Source organism: Rhincodon typus, chromosome 13 (assembly GCF_021869965.1).
Source record: "Rhincodon typus isolate 14 chromosome 13, sRhiTyp1.1, whole genome shotgun sequence".
Classification (NCBI taxonomy): Eukaryota; Metazoa; Chordata; class Chondrichthyes; order Orectolobiformes; family Rhincodontidae; genus Rhincodon; species Rhincodon typus.
This window is the reverse complement of record NC_063344.1, coordinates 52,606,498-52,626,082: the sequence shown is the minus strand read 5'-3', so window position 1 is coordinate 52,626,082 and position 19,585 is coordinate 52,606,498. Positions and strand designations below refer to the sequence as shown.

At 39.2% G+C, this 19,585-nt stretch overlaps 1 protein-coding gene across 1 annotated transcript in view; it reads left to right on the top strand.

Annotated features, from left to right (window-relative positions):
• Nucleotides 1-19,585, top strand: part of pik3cb (phosphatidylinositol-4,5-bisphosphate 3-kinase, catalytic subunit beta) — a 71,145-nt gene that overhangs the window by 36,935 nt on the left and 14,625 nt on the right. The window contains exons 7-10 of the mRNA XM_020515679.2: nt 1,464-1,642; nt 2,289-2,398; nt 13,360-13,438; nt 17,168-17,335. Of these exons, the coding sequence (XP_020371268.2) occupies nt 1,464-1,642; nt 2,289-2,398; nt 13,360-13,438; nt 17,168-17,335 (536 nt within the window). The remainder of the gene's footprint in view (nt 1-1,463; nt 1,643-2,288; nt 2,399-13,359; nt 13,439-17,167; nt 17,336-19,585) is intronic.

Genomic DNA, 19,585 nt, shown 5'->3' with positions numbered 1-19,585 from the left:
TCCAATCCAAAGTCATGTTCCCTGTTAATGGACAATTCAAATTTTGGTCTATTCAGGACTTTGATTGGGATTTTACAGTTCACTTTAGTAGCTTTGACAAAGTGAAACTTCCCATTCCTGGTCACTTCTACAGTCAAGTGAGATCTGAATCCAACTCATTTGTGATGCACCCAAACGTAAATATCCTGCTGCCCAGACCCTCTCTGCAAACACACACAGCAAGCACTGCTTTCACAGGGATGGGGTGAGGACTGGTGTAGATGATCAGAGGGAAGGAAAGAAAAATTGAAAAACCTAATTAATGACATTCATGATCTTTTGTAAGAAAATCCAAATTAATAGGAATCGCTATTTCAAGTTCATTTTATACTCAAACTGTTGATGTATGTGAGAAGGGAGCTAATGAAAATGAATGTCAATCTGTTACAAGATTTAAAAATTGAATTTAAATCTGCCTGAAAATGCATTACACAAGGAAAGTTGTGTAGTACCTATTATAATTATGGACTTTGTTTAAAAAAATACCATTCATGGGGGAGTTTCACATGTGCATGCTTGACTAAAATTATTTTCCTCCACATTTTAGTTGCATGTTTTCAAGACTTATGCTTCCAGATATAGTTGTGGTTAGCTACATTTGTATTGTATCATCTGGCCTAATGAAGTAGGAAGAGAGTATTTATAAAGATTGCTAGGACATGTGGCTCACATTGTGCTAAACTATGGAACCTAGTATCTGCCATTAATGCAGAGAAGCAGTTTTTGGCTGGGGAGGGATGGGGGTGGGGCAGTTAGAAGAGAAATGAATCAGCATGATAACCAACACAAGCTGAACTCTGGTCTTGAGCTAATTATATTTTAATAAGCTTCAGCAGTCAGGTTATTCTATCATTGCTCTTGTCTTGCCCTTCCTCCCACCAGCTGCTGATATGGCCTCATCCTGTATAAAACAAATTGACTCAATTAATTTTGAGACCACCGCATTAAGCGGTTTAGAAATTATCCAGGTTGAAAAGTTGAACGTGATTGTTGACAACTTTGCCGTCAAAGTTTTTTTGATCTTCTGACTTTTAAAAAAAAAAGTGAACTTGAATTTTCTTTAAAAATGAAATATTTCAAAAGCTGTTGAGACCAATGAACAGAAAGGACATTCTGAACATGATCAGGAACAAGTGATGTTAGACCACTAAGTACATCCTTAGACTCAAAAGCACTTGATATGTGCTTTTATTTTAATTTTGAACACCCTAGAATTGGCATGGTTGCAGTCAGCTACAAAAGCACTGTACGCCATTGGTAATAACTGTGTTAAGAGTGCATGGTAAGGAACCAATTAGCGGTACTGCTAAAACAGCAAATATGTTTCAGATAAATATATTATCAACTTGTTGATTGCCAGTATCATATAGGACAGATTATTTGGGTGTTTCTATGAATCTTATGCATTATTTTTATGATTCCAGATGGAAGCTCTGAGTAAGATGAAAGCTATCAATAGTCTTGTGAAAATCAGTTCACTGAAGGTGGCAAAGAATAAGTTGAAGGATGTGATTCATACCTGCTTGAAACAGCCTGTGTACCAGGAAGCATTGTCCAACATTCAGTCACCACTGAATCCCAGTGTTATCCTTTCAGAACTGAAGTAAGTCTGTTCATTTTCTACTTTGTTAAAAAGTCTAAGAGAAAATGTTGTTGTATTTGAAGTTGTTCCAAATGCATATTGACCTCACTAGAATGTCACGAGCATGTAAACTTGATGCTGACTGAAGGAATTCAATTAACTCCCACAAATAAACTGGTCAAGAATGCAAAATATGCATTAACTTAAGCAGTAGATGATTCTGTTTTAGAGCTGTCTGTGGGATATTACCCGATTGCGCTTTTCACCATTTAAAGAATTACCTGCCTGGGTCTGAACCATATAAATCAAAAGTTTGCAAATCCTTAAACTTTGTTGCTTTGTCGGACTGTGACTTGGTCAGCAATTTGGAGACATTAATTTCCTCAGCATAATACTGGAATACTTGAGTGTACTGCAGTAAAGATGGGCTTAAAACAGTTTTTTGTGATAGATTAGAGGTTATTTTCATCACTACCAGATATATAGGGGTAAACTACATCTGTTTGGGCCAAATCTATACAAGCATTTGGAAGTAAGGTTTATCCTTCACCATCTACCTAAAACAGTATTTTTTTCTTCCTTTTAAATTAACCTTTGGCATTAGTTGATTTGAAATTAAAGCAATATACTTTTGGTACTGATTTGTTTTTTTTCTTGATTTTCATAGTATAGACAAATGCAGGTATATGGATTCCAAAATGAAGCCTCTCTGGATATTGTACAACAATAAAATGTTGGGAGGAGAGCCAGTGGGAATTATCTTTAAAAATGGTGATGGTAAGCTGTCTGCTTTCTGTATCTAAGTGTCAACATGTTGCTGTGTGTGTGTGTTCGTATGTAATAATAGTCAGTTATTTGACATATTGTCCTTTCACCATGAGGATGGTGCCTTGCAACACCTTATGGAGAAAATTCAGCATTTGAAAGAAGTGAATGTGAATTGTTAGTGCCCATACCACTGCTTGAAGCCAGCATCCTATCATTTTCAAGTTCAAGTTTAAGCTGCAAAATTTGCGCTAACTGCTAAATATTCAAGTACAGCCATAGGCAGCTCACCTTGTACTGGGGTGACGGGCTTGAGGAGTTCGGGAACAGTGTGAGGGAGGAATTCCTTCATGTCCAGGGGTGGCTAGATCTAGAAATAAGTAGTAGATCAGTGGGGTTGGGAGGAGTAATAGTCTGGGAGGGGTCCACTGATGACCAGCAGTATTCCTATGGGGCATTTGTGCACTTCCTGGCCTGTCTTTTTAAAGATAGCTCCATAAACTTTAAACACCATTTTTAAAAAAAATATCCTTCAGGAATCCCTTTAAAGATCACTGGCCAGTTTGCTGTCAGTTCTGAAGCTCCATTGCTGAGTGCCCATTTTTTAAGCAGGAAATGGATTGGCTGCAATAGCAAATCACCCCTGCTGATGATTTGGTGGGCTCTCTCAATTCTTGCAGACTATATTCAAAAATGTGTCATTTTTTGATACAAAGTTTACTTGGACTGTGAGTCAGGAGGTGGTGGAGTCCAACAATCAAGTTATAGATTGGATCTTTCCAGAATTGGTCTTAATCCCTAACACTGAGAGTTTTCACACTAGGATGCAATACAGTAGTTGTAGAATTGACACTACTTGAAGCCATATCTAGACTATCGTACAATTTAATTAATTTGGTATAGATGTGATTTATGCCTCTGTGCAATTGTGTGCATGTGCGTGTTGAGTTTCTTTCTCATTTTTCATTCTCTGTGCTCGTTGATGATACATTCAAAAACTGTTCCTCTTTTCTTGCCTATGTTTAAAACAAAACCACAGACTGTGAAAAATTAGGTATATTTATTTGTGTAGTAGTACAAATTGTGTATACTGTGCATAACTTGTTGCTTCTTATCATCTCAAGAATTGATCACAGTTTGTCACCATACTTCTGTAAAAAATTAACACCACTATGACTCATTACACAATTAATTGTTTGCATTGTTGAACGGGAATAGAAGAGGCATACTTAGGCAGTACAGCTGGATGCAATAGAAGCCATTTGGCTTTGTTTTAAAACTGAAAGATTAGCATTTCTTCAAAAGCAGACTTTCTGCAAAAAGGAAGCAAAGTCCTATTGGACCAATTGTTAATGAAATGCAGTAGTGACCTCTGCTGGCCAGAAACAGAATTTTCACTGCACCTTGTGTAACACTTGTTCCAACATGAAGAATGAGTTGGCCTTTGTGTTATCTATTCAACAAAATAAAGTCCATTTTATCCATGTACTGATAGCAAAGCAGAGAGATGACAGTTGTTACAAAGTAACTGAGAAATCGAATGAAATTTTGATTGCAAATATATGATGAATCCATTATTGGAATTCCCCCTACAACACCCCCCAACCACCAATAGTATAGAAGGCAATGCGGCACACCAAGTCTGTGCCACTGTTTGTCAGTCCCACTCCCTTGGCCTTTCCCCATATCTCTGCATTTTTTTCCTCTTTCTTATACTAATCAGATTCCTTTTGAATGCTACTACTGATTCTGTTTACACCACACCATCAAGCAGTGTATCCCCATTCCTAACCACTCGATATATTTTTTCAAAAATTTCCTCTTATCACTTCAGGTTCTTACAGCAATCACCATATGTCTGTGTCCTGTTTTTCTTAAACTTTAGCCAGTGGAAAAGGCCCCTCTCCATATTCTTTCTAAACTCCTCATGATTTTAAATGGAACAAAAGCAGAAGTAGCTGGAAAAGCTCAGCAGATCTGGCAGCATCTGTGAAGGAAAAAAATCAGAGTTAGAGTTAACTCTGTTTTCTTCAGAGATGTTACCAGACCTGCTGAGCTTTTCCAGCTACTTCTGCTTTTGTTGTTGATTTACAGCACTAGTAGTTCTTTCGGTCGTGATTTTAAATTCCTTTTAAGTTAAATCTCCTCTAACTTTCACTAGTCTAAAGACAACTCCAGTTTTTCCACTTTATCCAAGTAATATCTTATTCCTGGAACAATTCTAATAAATCTCTAAGTATCCTCTCCAAAGCCTTTACATCACAATGCCTAGAATTGGACACAATTCTGTAGTCGACATAAACTTGGGCTTTATAAAGGTTTAGCATAATTTCCTGGATTTTGTACTATCTGCCCCTATTTATAAAGTTCAGGATGCCATATATTTTATTAACTGCTTTGTTAACGCACCCTACCACCTTCAAAGAATTATGCACAGCCACCTCTACATTGTTACACCCCCTTTTAAACTGGTACAATTTAGGCTTGTCTCATGTCTGCTCACCAAAATGAACATGAACAATTTTATTGGTGGAAAAAATCTATATTTTGTGAAAGCTCTTGCACTCAATATATTACTACATATTACCAAATGACTAATTGAACAATTTTACATGATGTATAATTGTAACGGCCTACATTCCTTGCCACAATATATTAACACTATAGACTTTCATGATCAGTTACATTGATCAAAGAGAGATGTGGGCAAATTAGATAGCACAAAAAGAGTAAAATCATATACTAATTAGGCTGAACCTGATGTTTTGTGTTTATACAAAGTTGCCGAATAATCATTAGGTTAGGATTTGTTGTACAAAATGGCCAATTAGTTCAGACTGGGTATAATGCAAAATCATCTTCTGTTTCCTGCTTATTCCCCACTTTAAATGTAAATATTGTACATGCATTTCATATGCTATTAATTTATTGATCAGATCCCTGGTTTTATGTTGGGTTTGCTGCCAATAGCTATAGTCCATCTATCATTCAACTCTGTCATGACATGATGACACTTGCTTCTCGGCAACATATTGCCATAATTAAAATCCATTCGTGCAGGTGCTGGGGTACCTGCATAAAGGAAATTTTCAAAATAGGAGAAGCCTCCAGAACAATTTCAGCAAAGTCTGAGCAATTGTAGATATGTTATTTGACCAGGTCATTGTTAAATCCTCGAGCAACGCAATGAAAAGGTGGCACTGGCAAAAAGAGATCACTTAAATACTTTCCACTATCTAAAGGATTCTCTCTCTTTTTGATTTTTGCTGGATGTGATTGCAGTTCCAATTTTTTCTTTCGATAGGCTAGCATTTATGAATCTAAAGTTCCAATGTATAGGCCACCCTAGGTAAGAATTTATTTAACAAAGTTTCTGCTGGAAGAACATCTCTGTTTTAAGCACACAAAAAATCAGTTTCTTTTTCTCTGTCACCAAGTGCAGGATAGGCCATTTCCCAGTGAAATGCACCAATTTTATTGTATTCAATAGATATAATGTGTCTCCCTTCTTTCAGAAGTCACAAGAATACACAAAGAGAATACAGCTACATTTTTCTTTTGAACATTATTTAGATTAGTTACAGACAACAGGCAAGTGGCAAATTAAACTTAACACGAGTCAAGTAAGTGTTACAGAATAGGATTAGCATAGGGAGACAGTGTTTTGAGTGTGATAATTGCTAATTCTCTTCCATATGTAAGTAATAAAGCAAAGAGAATGCTGGAATAAAGAACCAGATCTGTAGAATACAATGCTGCAGAAATTCTGCAGTGCACTGGTCGGACCACACTTGGAGTACATTTCTGACCACTGTGCCACATAAAAGATATGCACATGTTGGAAAGGCTACAAAGAAAAGCAATAAGACTGATCCCAGTTGTAAAGGGCATGAACTATGAAAAAAGACTTGAGAAATTTGAGCTTTACAGTCTAGAGGAAAGTGGTTAAGGGAGGAGGGGAACTCGTCCAGATTACTTCAAAGTGTGCCAGTGAAGTAGGAGCGGAAGACGTAAATAGAAACTTGTGAAAAATTATTTTAAACTTGTCGGGAAATACTTTGCTCAGACACAGTACAGTACAACTTTGTAATCTGCTTCAAGTACATGAGCTTGTACCCTGTGTTATTTGCAAAATAAATTTATCCTTTTTTCTGTGCCTTGTTTTCCTTCCACTTTCCTCTGTCTCATCTTCCATCTGTGGCATCTCCTATATCCACACCTTCTAACTTGATTTGAACTTCCCACTTCTCCTAGTCATCTTCTCTCTAAAGTGCTGAAGAGTCAAATTTGACTTGTGATATTAACTGTTTCTCTCCCCACAGGTGCTGCCAGAGCTGCTGAATATTTTCAGCATTTGCTGTTTTGATTTAGTCTCTAACCTGCTTTGCATCTCCAATTCCTCATTCTGCACTCGCTGGTTGCCTTCTGCTCTTTTACTGCAGTCCAATACTAACTCTTCTGTTCACCCATCTATATGTCTGCATACACCTGTCTCTCTGTGTCTCCCTGTCTTTCTGTCTCTCTCTTTGCCTCACCTCGCCAATATAATTGCATTACTTCAGGAACGGCAAGTCAGGCCATTCGCCAATGTTGTATTCCTGACTTCTAAATACAGCTCACTCACTTAGTAGTTTGTTGTATGGTTTATAATGCTGGCTGGAGTCAGGAATGCTGCCTCTTACTGCCTGCAAGAACAGAGCTGGGAAGATCTCAAGGCTGGATGATTAGAAGGCCCACCTCCATTCACTGAGACAGCAGTCCGCTTCAGTTTGTGGTTTTTAATTACTTTAGTTCTCACCAGCCTCAACCACACCCACCCTTGATCCTACTTCGTGCCACATCCCTCATCTCCTTATATCCAGTACCTCTTCCATGCATCCTCATATCTCTGATACCCAGTCCATTTCCCCATTCATTCTCCATGTCCAGTATCCTCAAGGCACACAACTCATGAGCCTTTAAACACTGACAAGCCTTTAAAATACTCATGTTCAGCCAAACATTCGTAATGAGATCATTTGTCAACTGTATCAACGAAAGCAGGTTGAATAAATGGCCAAACATCTGTTTTGCCAGACGGGCTTATTGTGAATGTTGAGTAGAGTTCTAAGACTGACAGACAGACTTGAACCAATAGCAGGTTCTTCTCACAGTTTCAAATGAACTGCCAACTTAGTTTTATTGACAGTATTAAAGTCTTGTAAAAGTTTCACCTCTTCTGAATTTTTTTCAATTTCTCTGTTTATTGGCCAAGTTTTAGTGGTAGTCAGATTATTAAGGGCTTCATCTATGGGGCCTTTACTGGTAGTGTGATTGACAATTATATGGGATTGTTTTTCAAAGAAAATGTCTAACTGTTTTCTTTTACATTCATATGAATTTCAAAGACTTGTCAGTGTCGTTAAATGTCTCATTGGTTCTGTGTCTAATGGATATTTGAAGAATGCTTCAGAGGTTTAATTGCTATCCATACATTAATTCAATGTGTAAGTCAAGCCATTAAGTTCCCTACCGACATTCATATCTGAGTTTCCATGCTGTAGAATGCAATAGAGAAGCTTAGCCACTGAGGAAGGATTGTAATACATCTGAATCTTTGCAGTGTTGTTCAATTTTAATGGGGCTCTGAACTTGAGAGAGAAGAGGCTATGATCAATTGCTGCATTGAAAATGTACTTAAATCATCATAAACCATTTACATTATGACAGTTGAAGTTTACAACAGCGTTTATACTTACCTGTCAAATGGTTCCTCACGCCATTGCACGCTTTGTTCACCAACTGTGTTACCTGGCAAGGTTCCCCACAAACTTCAAGAACCCACCCATTTCCACAATAAGAGCAATGACTGGGAAAATTGAATTTACAGCAGGTTTAATAGGAGCCCAAAGTTAGGTCATCTTTCCTGACCTGTTAAAATGCCATTTGGTGACATTTGGAGGGGACAGTTAGCGTTGGCAAGTTCATTCCTTGGTCTTGATTCTCATCACAAATTTTACAGGACGCTGATTTGTATTGTTTAAAAATGTTATGTATATGAGGCTCGATTACCAATGCTAGACTAATAATGATTGGGGTTGTGCCAGAGACAGAATTGGAGGACTGTGGAGTTTTTCTGATGATTGTTGGACTAAATCTGATTGCATAGATAGAATGGGCAAAGTTATGTAAAGATTTGAAAACTCATGAGAATTTTCAAATCAAAGCATTTCAATATCTAAACTCTCTGAACAAATCCCCTGTCACAAACACTGGCCAAAATCTTAACTTTGAATTGCAGGTATCCAATGTGCAACGCATAAGTGACCAATGAAATTATTATACATTAAGATATTCTTTTGTTTTAACCTATAAACCTACATGAGGATTTGGTATGTTAGCATGCGATAACACTAAATATAGTAAGCAATTACTGCAAATGGAACAATGATTAGATTCTTACATGTGCAATTCTATGGGAACAAAATGTGGAAAAGAAAGTTACCAGATTTTGTGGCAAAAAGTTTGCATACTGTTATAGTTTTGAAAAGTGTAGAATGTTCATATAAAAACACAAAATTGTAACAGCTTGTATGTCATTTGTCAATCTTGCTGCAGAACTTGTGATAGAGAATAATTCAGGAATTTCTGTTTATAATGGCTCATGATTGACGGTATATTTTCAATCTCCTGTGAATACAGTGAAGGCAAGATTTTTAGAATATGTTCAAAGCAGTTTAATTATTTTATTTTGAGCTGTTGTCAAAAGATGTCACCCTCTTTACAATTTATCAATCTTACTTCTGATTTTCTTTAACTTGTGGTTGAAAGTATATCACAAGAGGAAAAGAAGGTTTCATATGTGGAATGACCATATAAACTCAAGGTTGCGGACAAGTGTACATTGCATGCATGCATGCATAAAGTGGATCATGTGGCTGGAATGTGCCAGGAGCAGAAATTAAATCACAATAAATAACTGTACAATAGGTTCAAGGCCCTCATATCAACTAATATCAAAGATTGTTCAACCAATGTGAGACTTCTTCCAATTTTGAGCCAAATCCACAAGTGTTGAAACAAATTATTTTAAATTGTTAGGTAACTCTGATGATAAATTTACATTGCAAAACAACTTCAGAAACACGCTTTTTTTTTCTGAAGAAGGATCCAGACCTGAAATGTCAGCTCTCCTGCTCCTCTGATGCTGCTTGGCCTGCTGTGTTCATCCAGCTCGACACCTTGTTATTTCAGAAACACGCTGATACTTGGGACTCAGCCAATTTTATATTAATGGGTGGATTCCAAATAGTAAGTCAATGGTACATGTGCAAACTTGCAAGTCATAGTTTCTGACTTCTTTTCTGAAAGTCGTGCCACTCCCTCAATGACTTTGTACAGACCAGCAGTGAGGAATTCAATTTTTCCTAGTCCAAGAGGCTAATCACTCAGCCCGCCAAAAGCCAAAAAAGTAGATTAATTTGCTGCTCCAGTGCAGTCTCAGGAGACTTCAAGAAAACTCATCTGATCAGCTGCATCTCAACAACTTGAGAGGCAGAAACACCACTTAATTTAACTTGCATTGCTGTTTTTAATTGCAACATTAAACCAGTAAAAGAGTGTAGGATGTGAATGACTCCTGTCAGTGCACTAAGTTAACCGGTTCTCTCTTTCATTCTCTCATATGTTTAGAACTGTAGCAGTTCTACTGAATGTATATTTTACCTAATTCCATATATATGTGTTTTCTCTTGTTAGATTATGTGGGTATTGCTTATTAATTGTTTCTGAACCAGCAGCACTGGAATACAGTTCCACCATACTTGTAGCAAAAAATAATTTAACTTTCTGAATATTCCTATGCTTCCGTGAACTTGTGGGGACAGGATTGGAGAAGTGGTAGCCTTGAAAAGAGATAACAAATCAGCTAGTTTGTCTGCAGATTCTGGGTTTGATTACTACTTTAAAAATATTGAGGTTGAATTCAACGTGTTTGCTATCAGTTAAAAAGAGAAGTAGCCATAAAGCTAACTAACAAACTTTCGCACCCTCTTTGCCACTCGATCCCCACCACTGAAACCCTCCCCAAAAAGAACAATCCTTTTAAGAAAACCTACCCACTGACTGAACCAAGAGATAACAAGGTGTAGAGCTGGATGAACACAGCAGGCCAAGCAGCATCATAGGAGCAGGAAGGCTGACGTTTCGGGCCTAGACCCTTCATCTGAAATGGGGGAGGGGAAGGGGGTTCTGAAATAAATAGGGAGAGAGAGGAAGGCGGATAGAAGATGGATAGATGAGAAGATAGATGGAGAGGAAACAGACAGGTCAAAGAGGCGGGGATGGAGCCAGTAAAGGTGAGTGTAGGTGGGGAGGTAGGGAGGAGATAGGTCAGTCCAGGAGGACGGACAGGTCAAGGGGGCGGGATGAGGTTAGTAGGTAGGAAATGGGGGTGCGGCTTGAGGTGGGAGGAGGGGATAGGTGGGAGGAAGAACAGGTTAGGGAGGCGGGGACGAGCTGGGCTGGTTTTGGGGTGCGGTAGGGGGAGGGGAGATTTTGAAGCTTGTGAAATCCACATTGATACCACTGGGCTGCAGGGTTCCCAAGCGGAATATGAGTTGCTGTTCCTGCAACCTTCGGGTGGCATCGTTGTGGCACTGCAGGAGGCCCAGGATGGACATGTCATCCGAGGAGTGGGAGGGGGAGTTGAAATGGTTCGCGACTGGGAGGTGCAGTTGTTTATTGCAAACCGAGCGTAGGTGTTCTGCAAAGCGATCCCCAAGCCTCCACTTGGTTTCCCTGATGTAGAGGAGGCCACATTGGGTACAGCGGATGCAGTATACCGCATTAGCAGGTGTGCAGGTGAACATCTGCTTGATGTGGAAAGTCTTCTTGGAGCCTGGGATGGGGTTGAGGGAGGAGGTGTGGGGGCAGGTGTAGCACTTCCTGCAGTTGCAGGGAAAAGTGCCGGGTGTGGTGGGGCTGGAGGGGAGTACTGACTGAACCAGTGTTTATGATTCAGGTTGGAAGATGTTTAGTGAATACTGAGAAACATCTTCCCTTTCACTGGGTGAAAAGACATGTTTTCTGCCCAGAAATCAGAATTTTGATTGAAATTAAATGACTTGAGGACTGACTTATTGCAAATGGTTCAAACCACTGCCTACATACCAGCCCTCAAGCAACAGTGAAAAGAGAATTTTTAAACAAGAAGCTGAAGGAGGGAGAAGTAAGAAGGGGGAGGCACAGGAAGGGGTGAAATGTGCCATGTTGTATTAACATTGTCCCTCACAGAAGTGCTCCAGAAGAGCAGCCGTTGAAGATTTACGCAATCAAACTCCACTGGACTGTACTGTCACAGCAAATAAAACATAGCACGCAATTACTATCACTTCTTGGGAATCAAGAAGTAAAAATGCAGAAATTGCTAGGGTTATAATGTCGCAGAAATTTGATTGCTGTTGTATTTATTTGGGCTGTGCAGCAGTGGAATTAGGTAAGATGTAAGTCCATAATGGAGAATACTACAAACATAGCAAGGAAGCAATTGGGTAATGAAAATAATTTAAAACTGGCATTGCATTTGAATTTCAAACCCCATGGTGTCGAGCAGCCATAAAACATATCCAGTAAGTGGCTACCACAGGTGGATACTTGATCATTATCCAGTGTGATCTAAAGCTACAAATGTATGCAAACAGTTAGAGAAACTTCACAAGCAACCTAAGGGACACATCGGCACTGCTGAGAGTGATCCTTCCCTTTCTCTGCAGTGTACTCCAATTTGCATGTCAATTATAGTGGTTGATCTAAAAAATAGTCGTCATGAATCTGCTAATCCACCTACTCTTTATAATAAAACAAAGAACTGCAGATGCTGAAGATCTGAACAAAAACAGAAATTGCTGGAGAAACTCAGCAGGTCAGGCAGCATCTGTGGAGAGAAAGCAGAGGTAACATTTTTGAGTTCAGTGACCCTTCTTCAATCTACCTACTTGTCATTTTTCTTAATAATGTAGGATTTCTGTCATATTTTAACCAGTAGCGTCGTGAGTGATTTAAGTACAAAAGTGACATAAAAGTAATTAGCAACTGCAGTGATATAACAGCTCTGTTGGTAGAAAATTCTACAAGAATGTTGAGAGCATTTAACTGTTGACTACAGAATGGTAGAGGAAGAAAGTGATGTTTTTATTTTACCAATATATCTACAACACTACAGTATTTAATTTGGGGAGCTAGCTCACACTGTATCTGTAGGAAAAGTGAATTTTGCATCACCTGAACTTACTGATCGAGATGTAACAAATATTTTAAATGATAGAGAAGCTCTAGTGTTTTCAAAGACTCATCTCTCATTCCTTCCACTCAATTCGAGTGATGAATAGTTATAAAGTTTTGTTTCGGTGCACTTCTCCACTGATTCATGAATTAAGTTTAAGTCTTGGAAGTTCAATTCCTTGTAAAAGAATTGTAGTTCTGAAATGCATGCTGCTTTCTGTATTTTCTTAAATTAGTTTTGTCTCAAAATTTATGAGTAATCCATTAGACTTCAGAACTTAGTTTCAATTACGAAATGTTTCTATTGCTTATTATTAGATAACATAAAATACATTTTTTAAAAATTACATTCACTGGTATAGTGCATGTCATTTTTCTCTTTTAGAGGATAGTGAGAGTGTAGCACACCAATGAATTACTCATGCATAATAGATTCATTATTGTCTAATGTATAGAGAGGTTTTGCTCTACAACAAAATTATTAATGGGGCATGTTGAGAGACAATAATGGGAAGCTGTGGTGCATGTGAGGAAACTTGTTTATGAATGAGACAACTTGCACTTCATTAGAATAGTGTACCACAAAAACAAATGGAATCGAAAAAATCTGCACCTAATTGTGACCTGCTCTTAAGCTTAATGACATAATATGCAGAGATTTGCCACATAACTCTGAAATAATCCCCACATCTACACTGCTTTCTTTCATTCAGATCTGCGACAGGACATGTTGGCTCTGCAGATTCTCCACTTGATGGACATGCTGTGGAAGGAGGCAGGCTTAGACCTCAGGTAGGCCTCCCACAGTTCACTTCCTTCGAATGCCTTTAAACCGGCTTAACTTTACAAACTAGACTGTGGCGGTGTGTGGATGAACGTTTCCAGTTATTCCATCTGAAAATTTGAAGCACATTTAAAGGAAAACACTGAGCGGAAAAAGGAGACAGATTAGGCCTTAAGGCACTATTAGCTCAGAGAGTGCATATGGGTTCATTATGTGAGAGCCTAGCCTTAACTTTGATGTGCTCACTAAGTTGGAGCATGCTTTTTCCTGAAGAAGATTTTAATGCAAGTATACTGTAATGCATATTTGAAGAATTTAATCCTTCCACACAACAAAGCAATCCTGAGTATTTTGTCAATCTGACTTGCTCTTTGGTGGTCAGATAGCCTAATGGTTGTTCTATTATTTTTTGATAGTTGGATGATTACCCATTGTATGAGACAGAGAGAGATTCAAGTTCACTTTTTTTTTGTAGCCAATATGCAATCAAAAGAATAGATTTTTTTTAAGACATGAAAAATTGTGCTTGTTTCATTCAAGAAACAAATTGTGATAAATGTCACAAATAGTATGTCTGGGCACAACATATCACTGCAAAGGGAAACATCAGTAAATCATTTTAAAATACAGTTAAAGGAAGGAAAAAGACATTTTATTGCCAAAAATTGCCTGTAGTTCTATCATTATTTTTACAAAAATTCAGCAGTCAGTTTGTTGATAAAAAAGACCAGGATGAGATGGACTGCACCCTGAGGACATGTCCTCAACTTGACTCCTGTCAAAATGCCTTTCTGACCAGGATGTTTTTTCCCTTTACATTGACCCTATTGACCTCTAAGGCTGAAAATCCTTTCATCACAGCTTGCTTTCAGAGGGGAAGTAGTTGGAGGTGTGCCCAGTGGAGCTGTAAGTAGGGTAGTTTGAAATGCCATGGAAAGATGCCAACTCGCCCTCTGAACTCCATGTGCACTTGGCGTGCGGTTGTCACACTGTGATAAGATGTGGAGTGATTCCCTGTTTCATCGTAGTGAACATTTTCATTTAATTGATCTGAAATGTTTTTTTTCTTTCCCCACCCCCTCATCCCTCTTCCCCTACAAAAATGTTCTTATTTCTAAATTAAGATGTGTTACAAGCTATTTATTCTTCTGATCAGTAACTTAAATCCCAGTAGAGAATCTCAAGAAAATGCATGACCTCTTCCTAAACTGGTAGGATGTGGAAGGCAAGAGACAAAGATAAAATCAATCTCCAGTTCTTTTTATTTCCCTTTTTCATCCGCAATGCAAGTTTTCCATTTGCATATTGTCCAATTTGAAGTAAATAATACAATCTTTCTACTAGGGTCTTAGAGGTATTGCTGCTAGATGTCCCGGGTAATGGGTTTGAATCCTGCCATAGCAGATGGTAGAATTTGAATTGAACAAATCTGTAATTAAGAGTCTAGTGATGACCATGAAACTATTGTCATAAAAACCCATCAGGTTCAGTCAGTTCCTGTAGGGAAGGAAACCTGCCATCCTTACATAGCCTGGCCTATATGTGACTCCACACCCACAGCAATGTGATGGACTCCTAACTACCCTGTGGGCAATAAGTGCTGGTCCAGCCAGCAACTCCCACATCCTGTGAATGAATAAACAACACCACTTTTCAGCAACATTTTAAAAGAATGGTGTGTAATATGAGACCTTTAACACAAATTATGGATGTGTTAATTAGTTTAAGTTTGACACCCTCTCTGATTCTAAAACATATTGCTGTTGGTCAGTCTTAGGTAGAGGCAGTAGTAATTGTTTCATTTCTTTGCCAAAGAACTAGCAGCTGAGGGTATATCAATTCTTAAGGTTTTAATTATTTGCCATATTTTGCTCTGAACTTTAGCAGCATTTTGTGGCTTCTCAATGTGCTAATATATCCAAGAAAATAAATTAGATAATCTTCTCCGAATCTGGAATTTGCAAACTTCCTTGGCACAATTACATTTTCTAAGACTCAGACTTGGCTGTTGTTTCGATTCTAGATGAGCATATGGACAGTATGCAGCGCCATCTGTTGTTGTTCTGAACTGATTGCAACTGTAGAAATGTGCCAGATTTCTGAATTTGGCAGGATTCCTGATAGGAAGAACTAGATTTCTTTTTCTCACTTGATGGATTTTCCATCAGAATTGTTGCCTCAGCAGTAAGCCATAAGTCAGGAAGCAAGCTAGGAGTAGAAAAGGACTCCGTAATACAAGGCGCGTGCTTTATACCATTAACACACACAGTACTGTTTCATCACATTGGTTGGCTTACAAAAATATCTCGGTTTCAACTGAATTGACATTTCCCAATGCACAGCTAAACCCAACTGCTGTATTTTTCCAGGGGGCATCTAACGATAATAATCAGTGAAAATATGTGGTTTCCAAGCTGTGCATCATCCTGACCTGGACACACATTATCACTGGGTCAGTAACCAGGAACACCATACCCAACAATCTCATAGGGGTACTTGCACCACATGGAGCAGTAGTTCAAGTAGACACATCACCATCACCTTACCACATTCTAAAGACAACTAACATGTTAGTCTGGCCTTACCAGCAAGGCCTGCATCCTTTCGCATATTTCATACAAATATACTGCATAAGCCAATCTGTCATGAATGAAGCTATTTAAGTGTTTTCCCTAATGAATGCCATGTTTTTCACTGGTAGTTGCAGACTAGGAAGGTCCCAGGTTTGTTCCAAGCAGGATTCAAGAAAGTTAGGGATAAACGGGAGTGGAAAAAAAAGAGGATAAATGTTCCTATAAATGTAGCAATTTTCTGTGTGGAAGCCTATAGGAACTGATCCTTTAAACAGTGGGGAAATAAAAGCAAGATTAGCCTACTTAAAATCTCAGATTATTAACAACAGCAGTTGCATTTTACATTGTATTGTTAATTTAGCAAATGATTATCAAACAAAATCTGACACCAACCATAAAGGAGATATTAAGAATAGGTGTCCAGAACCTTGGTCAAGAAGCTAAGTTTTGAGGATCATCTTAATGGAGAGGTTGAGGGAGGGGATTCCAGAGTTTGGGGCTGAGGCAATTGAAAGCGTGACCATGAAGGGAATTGAATTCAGAGATTTTCAGAGAGACAGCGCTCGAGGAGTTTGGAGATCTCTGAGGCATATAGGGCTCGAGGAGTTAGGAGATCGCTGAGGCATTTAGGGCTTGATAAGATTACTAAGATCGGGAGGCACAAACTCATGGACGATTGCCTCTCCACCTCCTGTTCTGTCTTCATAGCACTTCTTAAAAACTACATCTTTGGCAACACTTATGGTCCATCTGACCTAATTTCTCCTTAAGTGGCCAGGTGTCATGCTTTGGTTTATAGTGTCCCTGTGAAGCATTTTGGGATGTACCACTATGTCAGAGGCACTATATAAATATAAATTGTTATTGCTGCTTCACTGGGGATAAATGCAGCATAGAAAGCATGAGAATTAAGCAAGCAACTGCCCTATTTTTGTATGCAGCAGCAAAACTCCCTCCACCATTTCCACTGTCTGAATTTACCTGATTGGAAATAGTTAAACTACTGTAATACTTTAAAACTGAAGCAGTGCAAGTCAGGCATCACTCCAATATTTCGTGGCATGTTAACATTACTGTGCTGTGGAAACCACGTTATGGCTGCAATATATTCAAATTGCTTCCTCTTTAGTCTTGATGTAAAACTTTGTACTGTTTCTTTTACAGAATTGTGCCTTATGGCTGCCTTGCAACGGGAGATAAATCTGGTGTAATTCAGGTGGTGTCTGCTGCAGAAACTATAGCGAATATCCAGCTAACTAATAGTAATGTTGCTGCTACTGCTGCCTTCAACAAAGATGCTTTGCTAAACTGGCTCAAGGAAAAGAATTCTGCGTGAGTTTTTGTTTTCACTTGGTCTTCAGACATATTATAAGGAGCCATAAGAGAACCTTTTATGAAGTTGCATCTTTTTCTCTCTATTATGCTAAGTTATTTCCTGCTTTCCCTCTCTCGCCCCACTGGAATGTTTCATTCAGGTAATAGAACCAGGAATAGGCCATTTGGCCTCTTGAGCTACTCCACCATTCAGTAAGATAATGGCTAATCTATTGTGACCTTAACATTCATTCTCGATTGTCCCACATAACTTTTGACCCGCTTTGTCAATATAAAATCTGTTTAACTCAACGTTGAATATATACAGTGACCGCTTCTCTGGGGAAGAGAATTCTACAGATGAACTATTTTCTGGGAAATAAGATTACTCCTCTTCCCTGTACCAATTCTTTACAAGGATATGGTCTGACTGTTTCTGGCTGCCCCATGGAATTGATATTTCTGCCCCTCAATTGGAACTCCTGCCTCAGTGTTTGCAGTCTCTGTGCTAAGAGAACTCTCACTGTGGCATGCATCACCTTTGGGAGGGTAAGGAGTTAAGGATAGAGTGGGGTGTTGGTGGTTATGTGGCAAAGGCTGCTGATGAGAAAAGGTAGGTCTTCGCCCAGCGTGTGTGAAAGTGTCCCTAGTGCGGGGGAGAGTGAGCCCTCTTGGGGGAAGCCCAGCTTGGAGCGTCTGCAGGCCCACGGCTTGAAAGGACTGTAATGTTTGACTTTTCAATTTTATTTCCTTATTTTTCTAATTTTATACTCTGTAAACTGTAGTGCTCAACTTCTTAAACTTATTTCTTTGTTTTTCTACTTCGGTAACTAAAATTTTGTACCCAGGTAATTTGTATCTAAGATGGCGCTATGTGTAGTGACATTGTCCACTTTTCACTACACTCTTGTACCCTGTACACGAGTACACTTGACAATAAAACCTAAATCTAAGTCTATTTGCAAACACAGCAGTGCGTAGACCTGAACTGAGGTGGCAGAAGTTCAGGGAATCCTGCACAATGTTTTTCCTTTACAATATGTTGTTCCAAACTCTATCATTAAATAAATAATGGCAGGATTGTTCTGTTACTGTATTTTTTATTAGAAGCAAAACTGCATCTGGCTGTGTGGTAAATGCACGCAAAGCAACAAGGAAAAAAATGCTTGACATTGAGCCCTTCACAAAGGGATAGACAATATGAGCTCTTGTCCTGGGAAAGCTGTTGTAAAAAAAAAATACTTTTTGGATTATCTGAAGTTTGGGATGGCTTGGGTGCTTGGCCAGAGTTCTAAAGATTCCGTCTGTACATCTGAGAAAAATCACTGAATCATTGGAAGAATTTAGGATAGTGCGTGATGAGTCTGTTCATGCTTCATGTGGTGAATGGTGGCTTACAATTCAAATTTAAATAAAATAAAAGCCCGAAGAGATTGTTCAAGCAGGAGCACGCCCTCTCTAAAGGTGTGGGTTGTTTTTTTCTCCCCATTGCAGTGTCGTATCAAATCCACCATTGCCCAGACACATTTTCCCATGTGAACTTCCACTTTTCACCTCATTAACTATGTAGCCAAACTGTTGGGTGTGTTTCTCAGGGAATCCTATTGTGAGCAAGTTGAAAGTGCTGAGGGCCAGGCATTTCCTCTCAGACTGTGGGTACTCAACCTTAGAAAGGTCTTGGACAGAAGGCAAGCTGCCTCCATATTTCTAGGTGAGGGATTTGCAGGGGATGGTGGAGAACAGGGCTATCCCTTTCCCAGCGGAGACCACACCCACAAACTGGGCAAGCCTGGAGAGAAATTACTGCACTGGGTCAACTTGCCTCACATTCAAAGGCCAGCACTCGTCTTACTCTGCCACTGCACATGTATCTCACCAAGGGTGAAGGACAACACCCTTAGTGTTATATGCATCATGTTCACTCAAGGGCTTTCACCCACCGCATCCTTCTAAACTACTAACCCTTCCTGCCTTCTGTGCTTCCTACTGACTCAATGGGGAGACCTCACCACCTTTCCTACCCCTGTATTGCCACCAGCTGCTCTTGCACTTCCATCGCACTTTTTTTTTCTTGGCTTTCAGTCATTTGAGGAGCTCCCGCTCCCCCCACCCCACCACTGATCACCCGCCAGCACCTGAACAGCTTCAAACTGCTTGTACGTCACTTGCATTGACTCACTGTGGGCAAGCCTCTGGAGCACAATCAGATGAGCTCCTTGACTGCTGATAGCAACGTCCTCTGCCTGACTGTCAGTCCTCCTCATCCCA